The sequence below is a fragment of the Vicugna pacos genome, chromosome 8 (genome assembly GCF_048564905.1).
Source record: "Vicugna pacos chromosome 8, VicPac4, whole genome shotgun sequence".
Taxonomy (NCBI): domain Eukaryota; kingdom Metazoa; phylum Chordata; class Mammalia; order Artiodactyla; family Camelidae; genus Vicugna; species Vicugna pacos.
In genome coordinates this window covers 34,255,725-34,278,658 of record NC_132994.1, presented here as the reverse complement: position 1 = coordinate 34,278,658, position 22,934 = coordinate 34,255,725, and the positions used below count along the sequence as shown (strand labels likewise).

The 22,934-nt window shown below is 35.5% G+C and overlaps 1 protein-coding gene and 1 non-coding gene across 3 annotated transcripts in view; one reads left to right on the top strand and one right to left on the bottom strand.

Annotated features, from left to right (window-relative positions):
- Nucleotides 1–22,934, top strand: part of SESN1 (sestrin 1) — an 89,002-nt gene that overhangs the window by 1,819 nt on the left and 64,249 nt on the right. The window contains exon 1 of one of the 2 annotated variants that reach the window (XM_072965720.1): nucleotides 19,472–19,494. The exons of the other annotated variant lie outside the window; for it this stretch is intronic. Within the exon in view, the coding sequence (XP_072821821.1) occupies nucleotides 19,492–19,494 (3 nt within the window). The 5' untranslated portion in view covers nucleotides 19,472–19,491. Of the gene's footprint in view, nucleotides 1–19,471; nucleotides 19,495–22,934 lie in introns of those variants that run through there. 2 annotated transcript variants of the gene reach the window in all.
- Nucleotides 19,355–19,518, bottom strand: LOC116281655 (U1 spliceosomal RNA). The gene has a single exon (XR_004191126.1). It is a non-coding gene; the product is annotated as a U1 spliceosomal RNA (small nuclear RNA).

The following is a 22,934-nucleotide window of genomic DNA, read 5'->3' as shown; positions in this document are numbered from 1 at the left end:
TTGACCTCTCTTAGCTTAGATTTCCACATCTATAAAATGGGAATGATAATACAGCTGTTGTGAAAATTAAATGAGATATAAAGTGCTCCTCTCCTGTTTTACCAGTGAAATACTTGGACTATGTGATATATATTTCAAGACACATTATCCTGCAAAAGAATTCAAGAATCTTCTCTACTGTGTAGTTTTCCCATTGATTTATACCCTCTTTTTCATCTCGACATCTATTGCACATTATTCTGGCCACAATTCTTACACGCACTTTACTTACATTGGGCTATAAACACATGTTTATGTATCTGTCTCCCCTAAGTGGGCTGTAAGTTCTCAAGAGTGTTGGCTGAGACCTGGAAGCTACTAAATAAATATCCAGTAGATGAACAAATTTATATTTGGCTTCTTTTTGTTTCTTGGTCTGAATAGATGAAGTTACTGGATTAGGGAGTTTCCATCCCTACATCATTCATTCATGTCTTTATTCAGCAAATGTTAATTGAACCCCTGCTGAATGCCATTCTAAGACCTGAGAATTACTGGTGAACAATTTTGACATTCTCCTGAAGGGAGATAGGCCATAAAATAGTAAACAGATAAACAGTGTAATTTTAGATAGTAAAGGAAGACTTCCCTGAAGGGATAACATTTAAGCAGAGGTGAATAAATATCATCCAGGCAAAAGTGAGATTTGTGAGAGGAATATTCCAGACATAGGGAGTAGTATGTGTGAAGGCCTCACGGCAGATGAATTCTAGGAGCGGAAAGTAAGGCAGTATGGTTGGAGCATACATTTTGAGGAGAATGTAAAAGCTTAAGCGCACACTCTGGAGTCTGATCTGACTCCAATACTTCATTAACTCTACAACCTCAGATAAATTATGTAATCTCTCCTTGACTCAGTTTCCTCATCTGCAAGATAAGGACGATGTTAATAGTTCTGCCTCACAATGAGAATAACATGAAATAATGCTTATAAAGCATAACACACTGCCTAGCACATTAAAAACTCCCATAAAGTCAGGAATTCTTACTGTTTTTAGGCAGGAGCCAGAGAACAGAGGATCTTGTGGGCCATGTTAAGAGTTGTGAGCTTTATCCTGGGAACAATGGGAAGCCACTGAGGGGGTGTGTTGGGCAAAATGGTGACATGATAATACATGGCATATTAGAAGCTCACTTTGGAAGCAGTTCAGAGAATGGATTTCAGAGGTGAAACGTGGATGGGCAGCATCAGTTAGGAGGTTGTTCCACTAGTCCAAGGCAACAAAGGTGGAGTGGGACATAGTGGGAAAAGGTGAATACGTCTGTGAAATAGCTAGGAGTTAGAAGCATAGGATATATTATTTAATTGGGTATAGGAGATGAGGAAGATAAAATGAAAGATGGTTCTAAAGTTTCTGGCTTGTACTACTTGGTAAATAGTTCAGTCATTTCAAGAGACAGAACAGTGGTAGAGGGTCAGTTTAGGGGAATGATGAGTTTCTGTTTTAGACATGTTGAGATTGGGTTTCCTATGATACAATCTGATTCGTAATAGTGCTTGAAGGGATTTCTGCCCCTGCCACCACTATTCTAGTTCTGACATTGTTACCTTTTATTTTTCTAGACTTAACTCATCCTCTACCTTTATATCCATCCTCCACATAATTGCAGAGCTATTAATCTAAAATGAAAATCTGACCATATTTCTCTTCTCCCTAAAATATTTAGGATAGAATCCAAACTTCTTTAGGATGCCATATAATGTCCAACATCATCTGGCTTCCACTTAACATTCCAGCTTTACACGGGAAACCAAATAATTCAAATACAGTGCTCTGTAATGCCTTCTGTTATTCATTAGTAAGCCGCAAAAGCTGAACTGCATTTGCAATTCCTGCAGCTGTTCCTGAAGGTCCTTAATTGCTATAGGTCAGCTCAGAGGACTATGTTAGGAAGGGAGAGTTGGTAGGGTGGTAGTAAGATGTATTCAACTCAAAATGGCTAAACCTGTACAAAATTGGCACACTGGGAGATAGCATTCTCTGTTCTCAATTTATTGATTTCAAGTCATACTTAAATTTATTCAACACATTTTTTTGAGAACTGTTCTGTGCCAGGCACTTTACTCAGGATTGGAAGATAAATTAGATTTGTTCCCTGCTTTTGAGGAAGGTCTTCTGTTCTCATAGGAGGCTTTAGTTGTACTGTTTGTTTTTTAAACCCATAATACCTTATGATTCCCTAAGCAAAGGAACAGAAGTGTTAACACTGACCCAATATACTAATATAGTCCACTGGTGAGCTATGGTATTTGTGATGCTTGTAATTAAGGGGGAAAATGTGAGTGTGTATATATTTATCAAAAGATTATGAGGAGTATCCAAAATAGCCAAATAGTTTTCCAAGAGTAGTCATTTGATCCTCTTCATTTCCATACCATGAAAAAGGAAAACTTAAATTTTCTTATATGGCTGCCAACAGTTAACACTGACTGAAAGTAACTTGGCTTAAGATAGAAAATTTAGACCAAATAGCAAAGTATTTATCTTTGTTAAGTGGGGTGGAGGGGGCTTTCATTTAGTGAAGTGATTGTTACCCTCCAAGGGAGAAAAGAAACTTCAGCTGTTGGATATGGTGCACATTTACAGTTTGTTAGAGTTGCAATTGGAGTATCCAGTTGGTATCCACTGGGTAGTATACAGTTTGTAGTTTTAACAATAAGAGATTTATTATTTCACAAAATAAATCTGGAGGGTGGACAGTTTCAAGCTTGAATGATTGAATCATTAGCTGAATTATACTACCTTTTAATCTTCTATCTTTTTGTTCTCCTTTGCTCAACCTAGCAAGTGCTGACTCAGCTCATGGTTACAAGGTTACTACAGCAGTTCTAGGTACCAAGTGTAATCATGACCCTCTGCAACTAAGAGGAAAAGAGTTTCTTCCCATGTGTGTATCAGGGAAGGAAAGCTTTTCCCAGAAACCTTCCAGCAGACTTCTCAGTTTTTATTGATGAGTGTCACATGCCCTTTACTAAGCCAGTCATTGGCAAGGAAATTGGACATTTCTCTATTTGGTTTAGACTAATCCACATTCAACCCCTAAGAGCCAGAAGAACCCCCATCACGTGAATAAAGATTTCTGTTGGTGAGAAAGAAGAGGGACAGAAGATAGGTTTAGTCAGAGGCTGCCAGTAAAACTGATATGTAACTAGATAATATATTGCTTTGGTCTAGTTATAATTTAGATTCTACTAGATTGGAAACATAATTTATAATGATGCTATAAAACATAACAGATTAAGAACATTTTGGAAGTAGAGTTGACCTTTTAAGATGATTGTTTTGTTTTGATTTCTTTTTTACTGCCATGTCTAGTCAAAGCCAAAAGCTTAAGTTAGTCCATCTCAAACACTCACTGCTGACTCTTAGATATCACAGCAAATATGTAAGTCCTCTTTTCACTATTTACACAGTTTCTCTCTTCCATATCCACTTTTTTTTTTTTTTTGTCTTCCTTGTTTTATTGATTCACTGAGAACTCAATCCCTTTCCCTCTGAAAGCCTCCTGGCTCACTTCTCTCCTCAGTGCTTCCTTGCATTTTCTGTCTTTGACCTCTTTCTTTCTTTGCTTTTGAGCTCAAAGGAGAATACTATTGACCGTCAGGTTGTCTGGGCTTCTTTGGATGAAGAATGTAAAGAAACTGAAGGCAAATCTTTAACTTTTTTTTTCTACGTAATTTGAAAACAAAGTAAAGAGCCTATTTTCTTTTTACCCACTGGCTTACAGGATGAGTCATATCTGCATCATCTACCCCTAGTGTCCTCTTTATAATATAAAAATACATCCTGTTCTCTTCCTTTGTTCTGACTTTTAAGAAAGATTGAAACTAACAAGGATATTATTTTTTTGTTTTGTTTTCTGATTTCAGATATTTTATTCCTCTTACAGTACCCCAGATGGTCTCTAGCATGAGGGGGGAAAAACCAGAGTGATTGATTTTTAAAATATTTTTCTAACATAATTTTTTTGTTTGTTTATAAATCGGATATAGTGCTTTGTAGGAAAATGGGATGTTAAACACTTGCCTATTAGATTTCAATTTAAGGTCATGGGTTGTTTATGATACCGTGGAGGACTCCCTGAAACAATAGTTTAGCTTAATTAGAATTATTTTATTATCTTTAACACTTTGTGTCCTTGAAGTACTGTCCAGATCATTCATGGAGTAAAAGAACTAGGAAATAGATGTGCTGTTCTTGTTTTAGAGTTATATTCATTTTCCTCTTGGTAAGCCATTAGAAATTTGCAGGATAGCTTTCAAGCATTTGAATAGATGATAACAACTCAAACAGCCAACTTAAGGATTTGTTGAAACTTTGATGTGACAGAAAGTAACCATGGAATCTTAAGTCTAATTAAGTATTATTAATCCCTTAAGGCTTTGAAACAACAAGGCCCTATTTGGTGTTATGTCTTAATCATAAAGAATTTCATATTTAAAAACAAGCAGTGTTTATGAGGTAGCAAATTAGCATGTACTGGAGGAACCATAGATGGGTAAAATTTTAGAATTTGTGGAAGGACAGGGAATATGCTGGTGGAGGGGGAGTCAGTGCTAAAAATGCACAGAAGGATGAAAGTTACACTAGACGTACATCAGCACCAAGCAAGCCTTGCCAACAATTTTAATCTCTTCTTTGTCATAATTTCTCAAATCAATGTATTTGTTTCACACTGTGGTAAAATATTTACTTGTTAAATTGAATTCAGTGGAAAATAGGATTTACTTTGACCTAGCTTTTCTAGATCATATTTATTACTTTAAGAGAGAAATACCTTAATTGACCTTGATGATGTTACCTAGTACTTTAATTATGCTGGTACAGTATACTAAGGGGCACCTGAGGGTTCTCCAGAATATCTGATGATGGTATTGCTGGGGGCAATGGGCAGACTGGAAATTTAAGTCACACTACAAGAACATTATTTGATGCTTTGCTTTTTTTTTTTTTTCCCGATTAGTTAACATACCAATTTAAAGTAATGTTAATAAAGATACATTTACCATGACATTTGTGTATAGAAAAAAGTTCTTCTAAAAGATGCGTGTTTTAAAAGAATGCTGTTTCACTGGAAATACTTAGGGAGCTTCTGTAGGATGACTTAGGACCATTTATTGGATTTTCCCAGTTGGCATTTTTATTGTTGAGTCTGCATATCCTAGTAGATTGTCACAGTTTGTGACATATTTCAGTTTATATGAAAAAAACTTGTAAAATTTGGAAACACAAGAATTATCTGTCTTCCCATGTTTTAATTTCTTTTATATAATTACTTATAGAAATATCTAATTAGATTGTGATGAAATACAGAATTACTTTAGAAAAATGAGATACTTTTAGTTTTATGCTTTATGTAAATCTTCCTATTTTAATTTAAAAAGTAAAAAACTTCATAGATTTATAGATTATTACTTACATTATAAAATTACCTTCAAACAACTTTCTAAGCTTTTTTTTTAACATTTTTTATTGATTTATAATCATTTTACAATGTTGTGTCAAATTCCAGTGTAGAGCACAGTTTTTCGGTTATATATGAACATATATATATTTATTGTCACATTTTTTTCTCTGTGAGCTACCATAAGATCTTGTGTATGTTTCCCTGTGCCCTAAGCTTTTAAACTATAGTAAAGGAAAATAAAATTTATGATGTGAGTTTTTATGAAAGTGATTACCCAAATCAACTTTCATATATACACAGTCACTAAGTGTTTACTATTTAGATGCCCTAGAACCTAGGTTTTAACTTAAAAATTGTTTTCATTGACAAGATAATAAATATATATGCCTTTTTAAAAATTTAAATTGGATACTTTGTCAATTCTATGTGTAATATTCAGTAAAGTCTAATTAGAATCTTAGTTTACCCCACTAAAAGTGATCATTTACTGTTTTGACACTTCAGTGCTTGACAAGCATTGCACAATAGTCTTTAAATTTTACATGATTTCATTTTCTAGCAAGTTGGCAGGTGTTAGCCGTCTATAATTATAACTGAGTAATTTTTCAAATGCTATTCATAGCCTAAACACAGCAAGAAATTCTTCCAATCATGTGATAGAGACCAAGGCTTGCAAAATAGTGGTAGAGTGATATGTTCAGTGGTACTAAAGGACATATTTAGAGAAGCATTTCAAAAATAAAAAGTGATTTAAATGAGAGGGAGACAAGTTTTCTCATAAAATAAGATCTCTCAAAGTTGCTGATAGTGATTACACCTCACCCAATAAAGTAATGTATACACTGGCAGATTTAAATTATAAAATATAACACATATTTTTTCAGTTTTGTTGGTGACAGAGGTTCTGAGTATAAGAAATAATTGAAATTATTGAGGCAGTACAGGTTTTACAATTGAACCTAGTGAATTATTTCTTCTCATTTCATTCATGACATATTTATTGTGTACCTACAATATGCCAAACACTGTGCTTAGCAATCTTTTGGCATGTCAAAGGAAAGGCTGTAAGTTTCTCTTAATTTTAATAATGATTCTACTTTAAAAACAAAAGAAGCTCTTGCTTTCTTTCTCTTGATTATTTTTTTCTTCTCTAGTCATCTATTTTATATATAAAGAGTCTCACATTGACTAGAGATCTTAGTGCAGAATAGTTTAAAGATCTTGGAATTTCTTTACCAGCCATATGCTCATGAATAAATTAACCTCTGTACTCTCAGTTTTCTCATCTGTGAATTGACATAGTTTTATTATCTACCTTGTGATGGGATTACAAAAAATTAAAGGAGAACACATTGGTAAAGCATTTTGTAAAAAAAACTTTGATATACTGTACAAATTTAATTATGAATTAGCTTTTTGAGACTGTTTACTTATCTGTAAAATGGAGGTAATAATAATAATACCATTCTCACAGAGTAGTTTTGAGAATTAAGTGAACAGTAAAGTATGTTGAAGTAGGCCTGGTACATAGTAAGTGCTCAGTAAATACTGGTAATGATGATGATGAGTATTGGTGATGATAATGATGATGAAGAAGATGAACTCAATCTAGGTCTCGCAGCTAGCGAGTCAAACTCCAAACTGGCATTACTTAAAGATTTTTATGTAATTTTTGTATCCATGTGTAACTAGCACCGCTGACTGCCTTTTGTATACTAAATTTTAATATGTTAGCTGATTAATGCTGATGTCCAACTTTATCAAAGTGTTCTTCTAACCAGCCACTGCCTCAGGGTAAGTGGTGGACTTACCCAGAAGTTTGCCTCAGGGGTGATGGCAGATCTGTAGCATCCGTCCTCTCCTTGGAGTCCAGCACCATTCTAGAATGTCAATATGGTGCCAGCAGGGAGGGGTTGTAGGCAGGCAGCTGTAGGTGTCATCCACATAGTCAAGTGTACATGGAGAGGTCCATTGCCAAGGTCTGTGCTTTAATATGTGGACAGCATTAGAGGAGAATGGTCAAGACCGTGGGCTTTGGAGTTAGACCTGGCTCTAAGTCCTACTCTGCCAATCTTTGTGACCTTGGGCAAGTTATATAACCTCCATAAGCCTCAGTTCCCTCACAGAGTTATGAGGATTAAATGAGGTAATATGTGTAAGCACTCAGGGAATGTTAACTATTAGTATTCTGTTTCACCCTCACAGTGCGACTAGGGGAGAGGAGATGGGAAGTTGAGCCCTCTGGCACCATATGCCCTTTAGGGTGCCCCAAGTCACCGGGCAACTGGGAAAGTTTTCACCTGCTTTCCAGGTTCCTTGGCCCTGGGGAATAGCACCCTAGAGGAAATAGCACCTCTAAGGACCAAAGTAAGGGTTTTATAAATATTGTTTTAGCACTCTGGGAACTGGATTCCTTCCCTGACACCATGCTACTCTATTATTCCACTTAGGAACATTTGACTTTCAAATGCGTTTTCAGGGATATAAAATATAGGAAAGCAAATGATGGCTCTGCGCCAGTGTTGTCATAAGCAACTGAACCCTCTGCGTCTAGTCGATTCATGTGTGATACTTGAGGCCAGTTATCTGCTGCAGAGACTGCTTGCCTTGAAGGTCTACTGAGGAGATTTGCACTGCACTGTCAGTGTTCCGACCCTGCTTCCCCCAACAGAAGCCTGATGTATTAAGCAGAAAGTCCCCAAAACAGTCCTTTCATTCTCTGCCAGATAACTGGCCCAGCCTTGACAACTTGATATGATTTTAAGGATAAAGTAACTAAGCTAAGGTTACATTGCCAAAAAAATACCCCAAAAGTAACAGGGCTTGAAGAGATTTTTTTTTTTACCATGTTTAATTTCTTAAATTTGCTTCATGAGATGTGGCAGGTGTCTTTGAGGCTCCTTCTGAGCTCTCATGCCTGCTCCCTTTATAATCTGCCTTGCATTGGGACAAAGTATCTTGTCATCTTTATCAGTCCCTTAATCTTTCTAGTTCTGTAGAATGTATATTTTTAAATATAGTAAAAATAGACATTCTGAATGAGAAGCCTAGTTCTTAACCCTTTTCATTCAGTCTCCACCACAACACTGTAAGAGTAGGTATTATTATCCCCATTTTATGCACCAGGAAAAAAATTAAGCCTCAAATAACGTAAAATAACTTGCCCAAGGTATCATAGCTTAGTAAGAGGAGGAGCCAGGTTTCAAACCCAGGCAATAAGACTCCAGAGTCCATACTTTTCACCATTATACTGCACATTCTGAATAAAAATTTAATATAAATTTCCTAATAGTGAAAATATATGTTACTGTCTTTTCTAAATTATTTTTCCTTCAGGATGAAATGTAAAACTTTGGTTTCTGGGAGAAAACACATTCTCAGATGTTATTATATTGCATACCAAATTCTTATTTAAACCCTGGCCCATCTTGAAATTGCATTAGAACTCTGCCGAATATTCATGTTTCATGTGGCACATTATTTTCATTATGTTGTCATTATAAATTTCAACTGATTGCAAGAAGGCTCTAGACTGTGAGCTTGAAAATATGGTGTATGAAAGATTTATCTTTACATTAAGAGATTACCAAGTATGATGATGTCTATAGTGAACTAACTAAAGGAAATTTGGTATATTTCCATGAGTAATCTATTTCCAAAGATTAGCTTTGAATGTTAAAAGAGCATTCTCCTAGCTAGTTCATTGTTGCCATGACAGTGCTGGCAGTGCAAGTGTTGTAGTAACTCCTTGCAATGATCTTATTTTAGACCCTAACGTTTGCAGTGCTGAACATCCCCTTCCCCGCCCTACAAGTAACTCTAGTGGAAAAGTACTGGTTTTATAACTGGCTTCTGGCTTTGTAGCTGAAAAACTGCACTATTGCAGGCTTAAAAAAAATAGTGTAGGAGTGTTGAGTTTTTCCTGTGAATTATAAATGTTTGAAGTTTCCCAAAATATGGTATTGCATTGCATGTCATACAGCAGGTTGTTTACAGTTAGAAAGAAAAAGGACCTCAATTGTCTTTTAAAGAAATCAAGTCCAGATTGTATCATTACTTTGAGCTCGTATAGAAATCATTTTTCCATTTGTATGTTTCCTTGAATACTTGAAAGTCTTTGGATTCTTTTATTTATTATGGAAAATTATCACTAGAATCATAAAGGATTATGTCAAAATAGTGTAAAAAGTACCTTTTTCTTGTCCCTGCCGTAATTGTACATGTATCTGCTTGAAGTGGAACATTTTAATATTGATTTCTTAAATTATGAACTAACAAATTACAAAATGATTTTAAGAAGTTAGTTACCAGTTTGAACTGTTCTTAAACTAACATTATTGTTTAGGCATTCTTAACTTTGCTGCCTATATGTTACAAATTGAATTTTAAAATATTTCACTGATATTTGTAAATATTAAATATTATAAAAATAATGGGTAAGTCCCATTGTAACTGTACTAAGCACAAAATATTTTCAAGTTCATAGTAGTAAGTACCATTCTGTATACTTTTGCATACCATTTGTTAGGTCAGAGTTTTGGTATCTATTACATGTTCACTAAAAATCTAGTATGGCATGATGAAACAAAATGATTATGGTCACAAACCTTGTCAAAGAATATGGAAAATCTAAATATTATCCTTCCTTCACTACTGACAGCTGCTGACAAATGATTACATTTGCTTTTTTCCCTAAATGCTGTGTTAGAAGTTTAGTTTATCTTCCTTAGATACTGAAGATTTAAACAAATGTTGCACAGTTGGGCCTGTACTAAGTATTAGAGTATGAGTGTCTAGCAAGCCCTTTTCTTTATTTTTTCAGTTGAACATATAAAGATAATTTTCTAAACAAAACTAAGCTAGAGTTGTATTTGGCTCTTCCACCAAGCAAGAGTATTTTAATCTTGATTTTGTTTTACTATTATTGTTTTATTCCCTTTAGTGCATTTTATTGTTGTAAGTAAATCATTAATGATGATTATTTAGATTAAGAGATGTATTCAGATTATAAGGTCTAATCTATGCTAGTCTTCGATGGCTCCTTCTTTAAACTTGGAAATAGATGTATGGTAAGATGTGAAGAGTCAAGCCTTGAGATAAATATTCTGTCGTTTTAGTACTTCCTATTTATATTAGATGCTTTTTATTGGTTGGAATGAAACAAATTATGGTTCCTTTTCTTTTCTTAAAATACTTAATAACAGGGTTAGTAAGAATTCATTTTAAATCTGTCTTTGTGCCTGACACTGTTCTGGTCCTATGGGATATATAGAAAGAAGTTGAAAACAACCCCTATTACCATTAAGAATTTTGCAATGATTAATTGAAAAAAGATTAAGAACAAATCAAGACTGTCACTCAAAATGTTAAATTTTATGGTAGTATGTTGATAACAGTGCAGCTGTTGGTGGGCAAGTTTGTACATAGTAATTCCATATCTAGGAAGTCATCTGAAAAACATTTATATATGATGATAATTTGTATACTACTATTTATGATATAAATGTATGACCTATATGTATTTGTATATATAAGTAAATAATCTAAATATCCAGTAACTAAATACCAATTAATTAAATTATGGTACATCTGTTTAAAGAAATATTATGCAGCTATTGAAAGTTTTAAAATATATAAGAAAAAATCATATATTTAAGTGGAAAAACAACTTTTAAAATAGTATACCAAATACATGTATTTTTATAGAGAGGGTAAAATGTTAGGAAACCTGCATGTGCCAAAATAGTAACCCTGCTTCTCTTTTAGGGGTCAAATTATTAGAGATTTTAATTTTTCTTTTTATAACAATAATCATTAATAAATAATTTTCTTGAGTGTTTACTATATGCCAGGCTTTGTTATAAGTGTTTTACATGTAACATTGGCAAGATTTCAGGTGGGCTACATATTTTCAGAAAGGTATCTTCCCAAAACAAAACAAATATACAAATATGAATGTACCCATTCACTGCAAAATTAGATTAAATTTGATTTATTTAGCTAGCAAGACAGGAACTTCTCAAAAGATTGGGAAGAATTACTTACAGTTGCCTTGGGTGCTTCTTTCCTTGGCCCCCAGGGCTCCTAAATGTGGTGCAACTTGCTGGTGACACTGTCTGGGTCACACCAGATCTGCAGAACCAAATTCTTCCTGCACTATTGCCTTTTTAAATTTGAAGTTTATATTTCATATTATGGAAGAATTTGTGCAAACCATCCATACACTTCCTTTCAAGGCTCATTTCCCTGTAGTATCTAGTTTTATACCTACAACAGTTCTGTGATGTGAGTTTTTCATTTTATAGATGAAGAAACAGAAAGATTAAGCAACTTTTCCCAAGTAGTGAATACTGAGAGTCAGGTGGCATGTCTGACTTCTAAGTACATGTTCTTAACCACTAATCTGTTTTCCTATAGTCTTTTTGTTTTTGTTCATGCTCACGTATTTTATATTGGAAAATGACTTAAAATCAATGTGAAAAAATTGTGTGACATATTGTATGTCATAGTCATTCAGAGCAAGGAAAGATCAGGATGGATTGGGACAATAAAGATAGCTTAGTGGAGCAAATAGATTTTAATGTAATAATTAACTTTTCTTCTCAGCTTATCTGTTTGTTTACACAAGTACACACTGCTTCTATCCCCAACATGACCAAGCCAAACCTCTTATGACTGCCTGTAACTAATGCTCAATTGTTCTTTCCTGCAGACTAACTTTTGGCCTCATTTTTGTTTCCTTTTTGTGGCCTTCTTTTAATTTCCCTTTTGCCATCTGTCAGTGCATGTATGAACATGTAACTATGATTTTTGTCAAGGTTTCTTCTCACTATACTGTTGGGTATTATAAATAAAAAAATTCTAGCTTTGGCAGTTTCCATGTGGTAATACCATCATAATTTAAAGATGGAGCTGGCTAAAAGAAGTTGTAAAAGTTACATTAATTATATTTAAAAACTCATTGAAGGGAAATAGAATGAGGAGCTTAAATATTGTCTGAAGAATTAACCTTTCAGCATAAATTGGGGCTGATGTTCAGTCAGTATGCATTGGCACAACAGTGCTTGTTAAAGTACTAAAGTATTTTCATACCAGTTGGTAAACAGTAAACAGAAAGTCCAAAAGGCAATAAAATAAGTAATATATCGTCAGGATGAGTATTTATGTTAGAAACCACACATGCACTTAGATTTCAAGCTAGTCTGGTCACTGAAGCATGGATCTAGGAAGTTTGCTCAGATGTTCTGTTGTTTATTTCAGATGTTGAAGGTACAGAAGCCCTTGGGTGGGAGAGAGAGACTAGGCAAGTGAACTGAGGAGAACCTAATCTGTAAACCCATAAAATAAGTGCCCAGTTGTGCCAAGGGGACAAGCAGGGGCCTTGGTGGTGACTGGGGAGGCTGCCATAGCCAGCTGTAGAGATTCAGGGTATGATCTGTCAGGTGGAGTTGAGCAGCTTTTCTTTGTTTAACAACCAAATTAGTTCTCTATTGCTTCATAACAAATATGGTGGTTTAAAATAATACACATTTATTATCTCACAATTTCTGTGGGTCAGGAATTTGGTTTAAGTTTAGCTAGGACTGTTGCTTCATGGTCTCCCATGAGGCTGCAATTAATGTGTCGGCCAGGGCTGTGGTCTCATCTGATGGCTCAACTGGCTTTCAAGCTTACATCTTTGTTGGAAGAATTCAGTTCCTTGAGAGCTGTTGGATTGAGAACCTCAGTTACTTGCTGGTAGTTGACTGGCAGCTCTCTCAGTTCTTTGTCATGTTGGCCTCTGCATTTGCTTCTTCAGTGAAGGCACCCAAGAAGAGCCAGAGACAAGGCACTGGCAAAAGAGTGCCAGTAAGGCAGAAGTCACAGTCTATTATAACCTAATCTTGAATGAGACATGCCATCACTTCTGCCTTAATCTGTTCATTCAAAGCAAAACACAAGATCCAGCTTATACTCAAGGAGAACAGATTGCAGAATGGAGTGAGTACCAGGAGACAGGGTAGGGGTCACTGGGAGCCATTTTAAAGCAGCCTGCAACAACAACCTACCTCCTAGGTGCTGGGAAGAGTGGGCCTTCCTGCATACTGTGAAGAGAGCTGTGATTTAGGTTATATGCCCAGGAACCTAATTAATGTCTGGAAGAGAGTGCAGTCCAGCAAGTGATAGTATGAGCTTAGGCTCTGCCCTTTCCCCAACCTTTCAGTCTCTGGATAGAGGAGCCTCACCCTAACCTGGCCGATGGACGCCCTTCCCAAGGCCCTGCTGCCTCACTGATTGGAGCCTACCAAGGTTCAGTTGGAGAGGTCTGCCCACCTCCCTCTAGTAGCTTCTTGATCTTTCTTCTTCATCTTCCCCCAAGACTTTTCTGTCCCCCATTATTCCTGTGCAATCCTAGGGAATTCCCTGCTTCCCATTCTTTGAACTAAATGCAAAACTGCATTTGTCCAAAAGGTAGGAAGTGGCAGACAGCTTTCTTTTTATCATTTAATGATTACCTAATAAACTCTGTCTATGATTTGAAGGGAAAGGGAATTAAAAATAAAGCCCAAAACTTTATGAGCATTCGCAAATGAATAAACATTACTACAAACCCAAATTGTTATTCAAATCTCCCAAACTCATATTGGTATACTTTACTATCAATTTAATGATATCTGAAAGGGAACAGATGAAATAATTTCTGTTTTTTCATTTTACAAGCCCCAATCCTCATGAATTTTTGCTCTTGCAAAACCAGACCAAAAAGATTACATAACTGATAGCAATTCTTTTTTAAAAAAATTTTATCCCACTGAATACAATGTTGAAGCTAGGGTTTTTCAACTGTAGGGAAAGCTCTTAATTTTAGTTTTAAAATTATTTATCATTTTCTCATATTTCATTTTTTATATTTGGCCAAATAGTTGAAAAAAATTAAAGTATTTTTCCCATGTGTATTTTAAATCTAGGGGCTATATCTATATATATAAAATCTCCAGAAGCTAATAGTACTTAACTTTGGGCTATGGTTTATACTTTTCTACATTTTTCCAAAATTTTTATAGTGGTTACTTCTGTTTCTTTTAATAAGACCAAAAAACACATGTTATTGAAAGGAAAATAAGCTCAATACACCTTTATTCATAGTAGGATAACTTTTATATAAGTAGAACTTCAGTATACTCTCTGAAATGTGTCTTCTAATATGGTAAATACTAATTTTAAAAAGCTTCAATTCTTTAATTTTGTTTAGAAATACCTTTATTTTAAAGACTTTGGCTGTTGATAGAGCGAATTTTTTTCCTAATGAGTCTTGCATTTGTGGGTTTTTTTCCCCTTCATCAAACTGAAAATTTTCTCCAAATTCTCAGCTTGTTGTAGCTTGTATGAGCACTAGATGGCACCCTTGCCCAACTGAAATCTAGTTTATCAATCGTATTTTGAACCTTTTGGCCTTAGGAGAGTTGGGTGTGCAACATAAGAATGCTTATGTTTCCATTTTGTTTTAGAGGGAAGGAGTTTGGGGAGAAGGGGAAGGTTTCCAAGTTTAAATAGCTGATCTTAACTGGTTCAGTTTTTTTATCTATCCAGAAATCACCATATTAATAATAGTGGTATCAGTCATTCATTCCACAAATAAGTTTTTGAGCACCTACTTCCTTTAGGCACTACATACATCAGTGGTCAAAAGAGATAAAAATCATTCCCCTTATAGAGCTTACATTCTAGTGCTTGGACTTGTTTTTCCAGGTGCCATTCTAAGTTCCATACTTGCGTTCATCCATTAACTCACCCGTTTAATGAGGAAGCTGAGGTGCAGAGAAGTTACCTAACATGCCCCTGTTCACCTGATTAGTGGCAGAGCTGAGATTCAAGCTAGGCATTTAGTCTCTGGAGTTTGTTTTATTCATCTGAACACTCTACTGCTTCTCAAAATTAAAGAATATTTTATTATTGATTCTGTTGAATGCAAATAATATATTTACTTGTTCATTTATATTTGTCCCTAGATCTGTTTAATTAAAGTATTATTGTCATTTTTAATTGAAAAAATAATAAAAATGCCTATTTTTAAATGATTCTATGGTCAACTATCACAGTCTTAGCTCTCTTTCAAGATAATGTATATACTTCAATTTAAAAAGTACTATACTTGGTAAAAAGAAAAAAGGTAATGTAGATCAAATCACAAACACAGCTGGCCTTGTTTATGTAAGCATCCTTATAGCCCTGTTCACTTTAAACTCCTTGTATTGTAATGTAATAATTTGGATATGTTGTATCAATGAGAGTTAACCAGATTATGATTTAGTAATTGTATAAGGAAACATGGGGCATCAAGTATCAAAAGTTACAACTTGTTTGGTTGCTTCACTGTTTGTTTTTTAATTTTTTAGTATTCTCTTTATAAAGAAAATAGAGTAAGATTAGCAATACACTATGAAAGTTTCATGATTTGGGGGAGGAGGGAGCAAATTTACCTTCCTCTAAAAACAAATTTTATGTGACTTGCAATAATTTATAATTATACTTGTACTTCTGAAGGACCAGTGTTGTATATTCAACAACATACTTATAAGCCACTGAATATAGAGGGAAAGTCAGCCACCATAAAATAAAAATATTGATGGCTAATTCACACACAGTTAATCGATAAGTAAAATTTGCCTCCAGGGAAGCTGAAATAAGTAATTCTTAACAGTTCGGTAGGCCCTTGTTCTTTTTTGCAGCAGAACTGTTTTAGATAACAAAACTGTGTGGTTTTTTTTTTTTAAAGCTTTAAAAAATTTTTTTTCAACATTTTTTTGGTGGAGGAGGTAATTAGGTTTATTTATTTATGTATTTGTAATAGAGGTACTAGGAATTGAAGCCAGGACCTCGTGCATGCTAAGCACACATTCTACCGCTGAGCTATACCCTCCCCCCAAAAAACTGTTTTTGATTATAAATAGTTAACTATCTAATAATTAATGAAATAATTATTAAAGAGAAAAACTGTTGTTTACCAGGGAGTAGAAGGAAGTTTTCAGAACAGATATTTATTTTGACAGATGCTGCCATTTAAGAGTTCTCAAACTGAGGATTTTGCTTTTTCTAGGAGCCTGTGTAACTTTTAAATTGAATGCAAAATTGTGTTGACTGATGAGCATTTTTTCCTGGGAGAGAGCCCAAGTTATGTCAGATTTTCAAAGAGATTATAACCCCAAAAGATTAAGAACTACTGCTAAAAGTAGAGTGACCTACTGCTTATTAAACTTAATTTCCTTAAACTTTAGAAAAAAGTTTAAGTGATTAAAATTTGGGAGTTTTAAACCAACAAAGGGAAACTTTTGTTGATTCAGTGTTAGCTTGTCCCTGTTGGTCTGCTGATCCTCTTGTGTGTATCTGGTGATATTGGTACTTGAGTTAGTTATGTTTGTCATAAACTGCAGGCCCACATCTGGCAGTTCAGAGGTTAAAAGTACAAGTCTTGCTTCAAAAATGTTAAGGCACAAGGAACCCGGCTGAGCACAGTAGAGCTCCAGCCCTTGTGTAACATGAGAAAGAAATACATTATTTGTAAGCCACTGAGATTTAGGAGTTGTGTTTTCCCTCAGCAGAAGCTAATTAATACAGAAATTGGTAATAGCCAGACTGCCAGGGTCCTTATCCTGGTTCTGCCCAGCTGTTTCACCTTGGGCAAGTTACTTAACATCTCTATGCTTCAGTTTTATTATCTGCAAAATAACACAATAGTGCCTCATATTAATGAGATAATGACACGTTTATCTCTTGAAGGTATTCAGCACAGTTCCTGCCTTAGTACTTAGTATGGCAAAAACATTAAATTTATTCTGTATATGCCTCAAAAATAGCAAGTCTTCTTATTTCCTAGCTCCTTATTTTGATTTATTTTTCTTTTTAGCCCCAAACATTACCTAACATTGTTACTCACTCACTTGGTGATTCTGTCTGCCTTACTAGTTGGTAAACTCCATGAAGAGGGAGACTTTTTCTTATTCATGACTGAACTCTCTAAGCCAGTGCTAACAGCTACAAACAGATGTCCAATAAATATTTGTTGAGTGAATGAATAAATGTTAGTTATTATTACTAATTGTCAATTTCTGTCCACCCTGCCATCCATCTGCCTAGACCAGCTGCAGCTTCTCTTAAAATGAGGTAGGTAGACCAGGAGAAAAGTCTTTCCCTAACTGGGGTAGCTGAAATTTTAGCTTCAAAAGGAATGTTAATCTCTTTAGTCCCTCCGTACTGTGGTTTACAGACCAGCAGCATCTATGTTATATAGGAAGTTGTTAGAAATGCAGAATCTCAGACCTCACCCCAGTACTACTGAATCAGACTTTAATCCCCAAGTAACTCTAATGCACATTATAGTTTGAGAAGCACTATGGTGACCATTTTAAGGATTCTGGATTTTATCCTAACAGTAATGGAGAACTACTAAAATATTTTAGATTGGAGACTGCATTATTAGATTCGTTATTTAAAATGATCACTCTTGTGTCAGAAGCAGTAATTGTCTCTGGAAAGGGAAACCTTTTGGCTGGGGACAGAGATGGGACTGATGCTTTTTGCAGTATACCTTTTCCCATGCTCACTCAGATACAGCCAGCATGTAACCTGTCTACCCTATCCTCCTACCCCAACCCCACACTCAGGCATATCGTGAAAGTTGGACCCTGCCCTCACATCAGGACTCTATATTACTCCACATACAGCTACCGTTTGCCCAGTCCCTGGACCTAGGGGTCTCCTGATGGCCCCTATGTTCAACCATTGAAAGGGCAACCCATATGCAGGCCTGGGAGAGGGCTTAGCCCATTTGGGCAAAGATTCCCAGGGTTCAAGTACCTGGAGCGTGGTCTGGAGGGGTATGGGCTGTTGGCTCTGTGGACTTTTCACCTATTGGAGGGGTACACCTGAAAGAGACCTACAGTGGGCCTTCTAAAGTACAGGGACCTCATTGTCTGGGTCTCAATGACATTGGTCACCCCAATGATACAGTTCATAGAGGTGAGTATTTTGAAGCACAAAACAAGGTAAAGTAATGCCTTTTTGTACCTTCTGTTTTCAAATCATATGAATGAATTTATTCAATGTGAATATATTACCTACATTAAAAAAAATAAAATAGAATATTAAATTGTAATAAAATTATATTGGTTCCTGTGTGGGAATGGATGGGGGGGTACAACAATGGAAACATGAAGACCAATTAAAAGGCTGTTGCAGTGTTTTAGCAATAATTGATAACAACTTTTTTGGACTAGCATGATAGTAAAGAAGATGCAGTTTCAACTAGTTTTTCATTTAATTATTTTACTGCTGTGTTGTTTAGATTGCATAAACTCGGTATTGTTTTTTTCTTAAACAGTGTTTGGGAATTAAGCCTTCTGGCCTTCGTATATTTGTTTTTACTTTGCCCTCAGGTTTTATTATAGTTCACTAGAAGTTCAGGTTAAAATCATTTCTCAGAACTGTGAAGACATTGTTCCATCATTTTCTAACATCTAGTATTTATAATGAGAAGTCTTATGCCAGTCTGAATCTCATTCTTTTTTATGAAACTTTGTTTTGGTTGTTTTATTTTACCTCTCTCTGGGAGTCTTTTCTTTTTTCTCCAACTTTTAAAATCTATTGAACAATTCAAAGAATAATCCGTGAATACCACATACCCTTCACCTAAATTCACATAGTAACATTTTGCCACAATGGCTTTCTCTAATTTTTTCCTCTTCTTTTGCTGAACTTAAAAGTTACAAACACTTCACCCCTAAATATTTTATTGTGTATCTCCTAAAAGCAAGGACATTCTGGGAGCTTAAGATGTTTTTATTCTTCCTCAGAGTTTTGAAATATCATTTGTATATGTTAGAATGTGTGTTTCTCTCTACTTACCTTTTATTATTTTTTTTTCTCTTTTTTGGGGAGAGCGCGAACGCAGTCCCTCACTACCACAAATTATGCAGTCGAGTTTCCCACATTTGGGGAAATTGCAGGGGTCAGCACATCTGGAGTGCAATGGATAAGCCTTGCCCTGGGAAAACCACCTTCGTGATCATGGTATCTCCCCTGCCATCTACTTACCTTTTATTATTAATCCATTACACTTGGGGCCTTTCAATATAAAGATTTGAATCTTAAATTATTCTTACATTATTTTTTTCCGCCATTATCTCTGTTATATTTGTCCTTTTTGACCTACTGTTAGGTAAGTGTCAGAGCTGCATCTTAACCTTTTCTCATGTCTTTCTTTTTTTGTCCTTTTTACTGTACACCTTGGAGAGTTCTCTGAAATTTGCCTTCCAAATCACAAATTTGCTCTTCAGCCTGGTTCTGTTATTCAGTGCTTCTATTGACATGTTTATTCAGCAGTCATGTTTTTAATTTTCAAGAATTCATTCTGATTGTTCCTTTCTCAGAACAACCAATTCTTGTATTATGAGTATTTTATTCACTTTTATCTGAGGATGTCAATATAATTTTTAATCAGTTTATTTTCCTCCCTGCTGAATCAGCCGAGATCCTGGCAGGAAATAGATGGCACACTCAGATGGGTTGTCTGAAGAGAGTTTAATGAAGGTGTAGGCAGAGTTAAGGGAAGCCAGTGAGGTGATAAGCATATTGGACTAGTAACAACTGTAAATCTCAAGGGGCAAGGGTTGGGAGTAGTTACAGGAACCCAATGAGATTTTCAGCTGTAGGAGAAGGATGCCTGCCTAACAGGAACTGTGGCCTTCAGGATAAGAATATACTCACTGCTAGTCCTCAGCCTGGCAGGGAGATACATGGAGGAATAAATACCCTGGCCTTCTTCCCCCTGCCTTTCAACCTGTGAGAGCCTCCCATCGGAATTATGTAGTTATAAGCCAAATGGTAAAGGAACCCCAGTGATACAGCCCATAGAGGTGAGCATTTTGAAGCACAAAGCAAGGTAGAGTAGGTCAGAAAGACAACTGGGAGAGGCAGATAGAGAATACTGACATACCTATATTATATTTATTTCATGCTGTTTATGAGAACATCTTGATGGGTGAATTGGGGCTGTGAAAAAGGTAGCACTTTGGGCTGATCTGGTAGAAGGCAGCAGCAAAAATAAATTGCTCTGGTGAATAGTCAAGAATGAGAGTAGTTGGAGGGGGAATTTTTCAAGATTTGAGGATTTGGAAACAAGGGAAGGGAGATGAAAGACAAAAGTCTGGAGAGAGGGAGAATAAGATTGGGATATAGCTATTGGAATGAGGGTACCCTTTGAAGTGTTTATAGTCATTCTTATTTTCTTTGCATTTGGAGAACAGTCATATTTAGCATCCAGTTTTAGGAGACTTCCTCTGCCCATGAAAGACTTTTACACTTGATGACTGCATATTAAGTGACGCTGTGGAGAACGATGGTGGAGTGGGCAGTGTGTTGGGGAGTGCCATGAGAGCTCAGGGAAGTGTGTTACAGTGTGGAGAAGCCTACAGTGAAGGGAGACAATTCGTTTGTGCCCAGATAAATGAGATCTCTGTGGATGGGGAGGGGAAGTTGTATAGTTGGGAAGACATTGGGATTCATGTTTATTTTGTTGAATAATAAGGGCTACAGGACAGTGGGACATCCAGACTGCAGGCTCTTAGGGTTATATGATCTTTTATTCATCAGGAAAGCAACTAAATTAAATGGTATTAAAATGAAAGGTTAAAAAGAATATGCATTTTTAAATTTGGGGGATGGGAGGGGCGGGTAATTAGGTTTATTTTAATGGAGGTACCGGGAATTGAATCCAGGACCTTGGACATAAGCACACACTTTACCACTGAGCTATACCCTCCCCTGCAAAAGAATATATTTTAAATAAACCTATCTAAGGAAACAATTGATTTTGTTATTGCACCAGAATAACATTGTCCAAGGAGGTAATGAGATGAGAATAGCTTTTACATTTTGGGTTTTTTCCCCCAGATCTGAATATTTCTTTTGTGTTCTGGCATCTCTTTACTACTTCAAATGTGATTTATGTTTGCTGTACTGCAAGTCTTCATTGATAGTTGACCTAGGCAAATCAGTTTTTCTTGGCATAGACTCTCTAAGTTTAACACTGTCTTTTACTGTTGCAATATGTTTCTTGTGGGAGCAGACATTATTCATTCTTTTTTTTTTAACACCTTTATTGTGGTATGATTCCTGTACAGAAAACTACACAGATTTCAGATGTACAATTTGATGAATTATGATAAATGTATACACCAATGAAACCACCACCATGATCAAGGTAGCTAATATGTATTTGTTTTTGATTAAGGCATTACATGCATATATCAATATCCATCTTAGATGAAGTGTCTATTCTTGCTTATATCTTGAGTTCTAAAACATGGAATTCTCCCAGTCTTTTGTTTGTTTGTTTGCTTTTTTTAAGATTGAAGTATAGTCAGTTTATAATGTTGTGTCAGTTTCTTTTTTGTCTTGTTTTTTATTTGAATTTATTCATTTTATTATTTTTAAATTATTGGGTTTTTTGTATGAGGTAATTAAGTTTATTTGTTTATTTGTTTTTTAAGTGGAGGTACTGAGGATTGAACCCAGGACCTCGTACATGTTAAGCATACTCTCTACCACTGAGCTATACCCTCCTCCCCCACCATCTTTTAAAATAGTGTTCATTTATATCTGTTGGTTATTCAAGTGGTCTAGATAGTTTGACTATTTTAGGTGGACCCCTTGCAACTTCTTCCCATTTGGTAGTTTTTAATACTTGTTCCTTAGACTAAAGTTAACTACTTTAGAGTTGTATGATATTCTGAATTTTATCTTGTTAGTTTTTTGGGTCTGTTTTTCACTGATTCTCATAGTTTGGTTGTTCTATGATAGATTTCCTAAGAATGAGCATTTATTCCATCATCTTCCTAGAAGCCCCCTTAGTTTTTTTTCCCCCGTAGAATTAGATAACCATTTGGTGAATTTCTTGGGTTTCCACTCTGCTGCTAAGCACTATGACATCATCTTTTCATTACTGACTCTTTCAGAGTCCCCTCCAGAATACGTTCCTTTTCTTTACTTCATATCACACATTCCTGAAAATAGAAGACTAGTTGACTTCTTTGGCTTCATTTTTTTTTCTATTTTTATGGGTTTTTTTCCCAGTGGTGGGTAATTAGGTTTGTTTATTTGTTTGTTTATTTTTAATGGAAGTACTGGAGATTGAACCTAGGACCTTGTACATGCTAAGTACATGCTCTACCACTGAGCTATACCCTCCCCCGCCTTTGGCTTCATTTTTTATTAAGTTTAAATGCCATCGGATAATCTCAGTGCTATGATACATGTCCAGACCTTAGTTACCAAATTGGTCAAATTTTTCTAAGGGAAATAGAATAGACCCATATATGAGTCCTACCTACTTTCTATTTCATCCTATCCCACAGGTTTTCACATGACTCCCTTATCCTCACTGCAGGGGAAAAAGAGAAGTAGTAAACCTCCACCACCACGCCCCCTTAAAAAAAAAAAAGAAAACCATA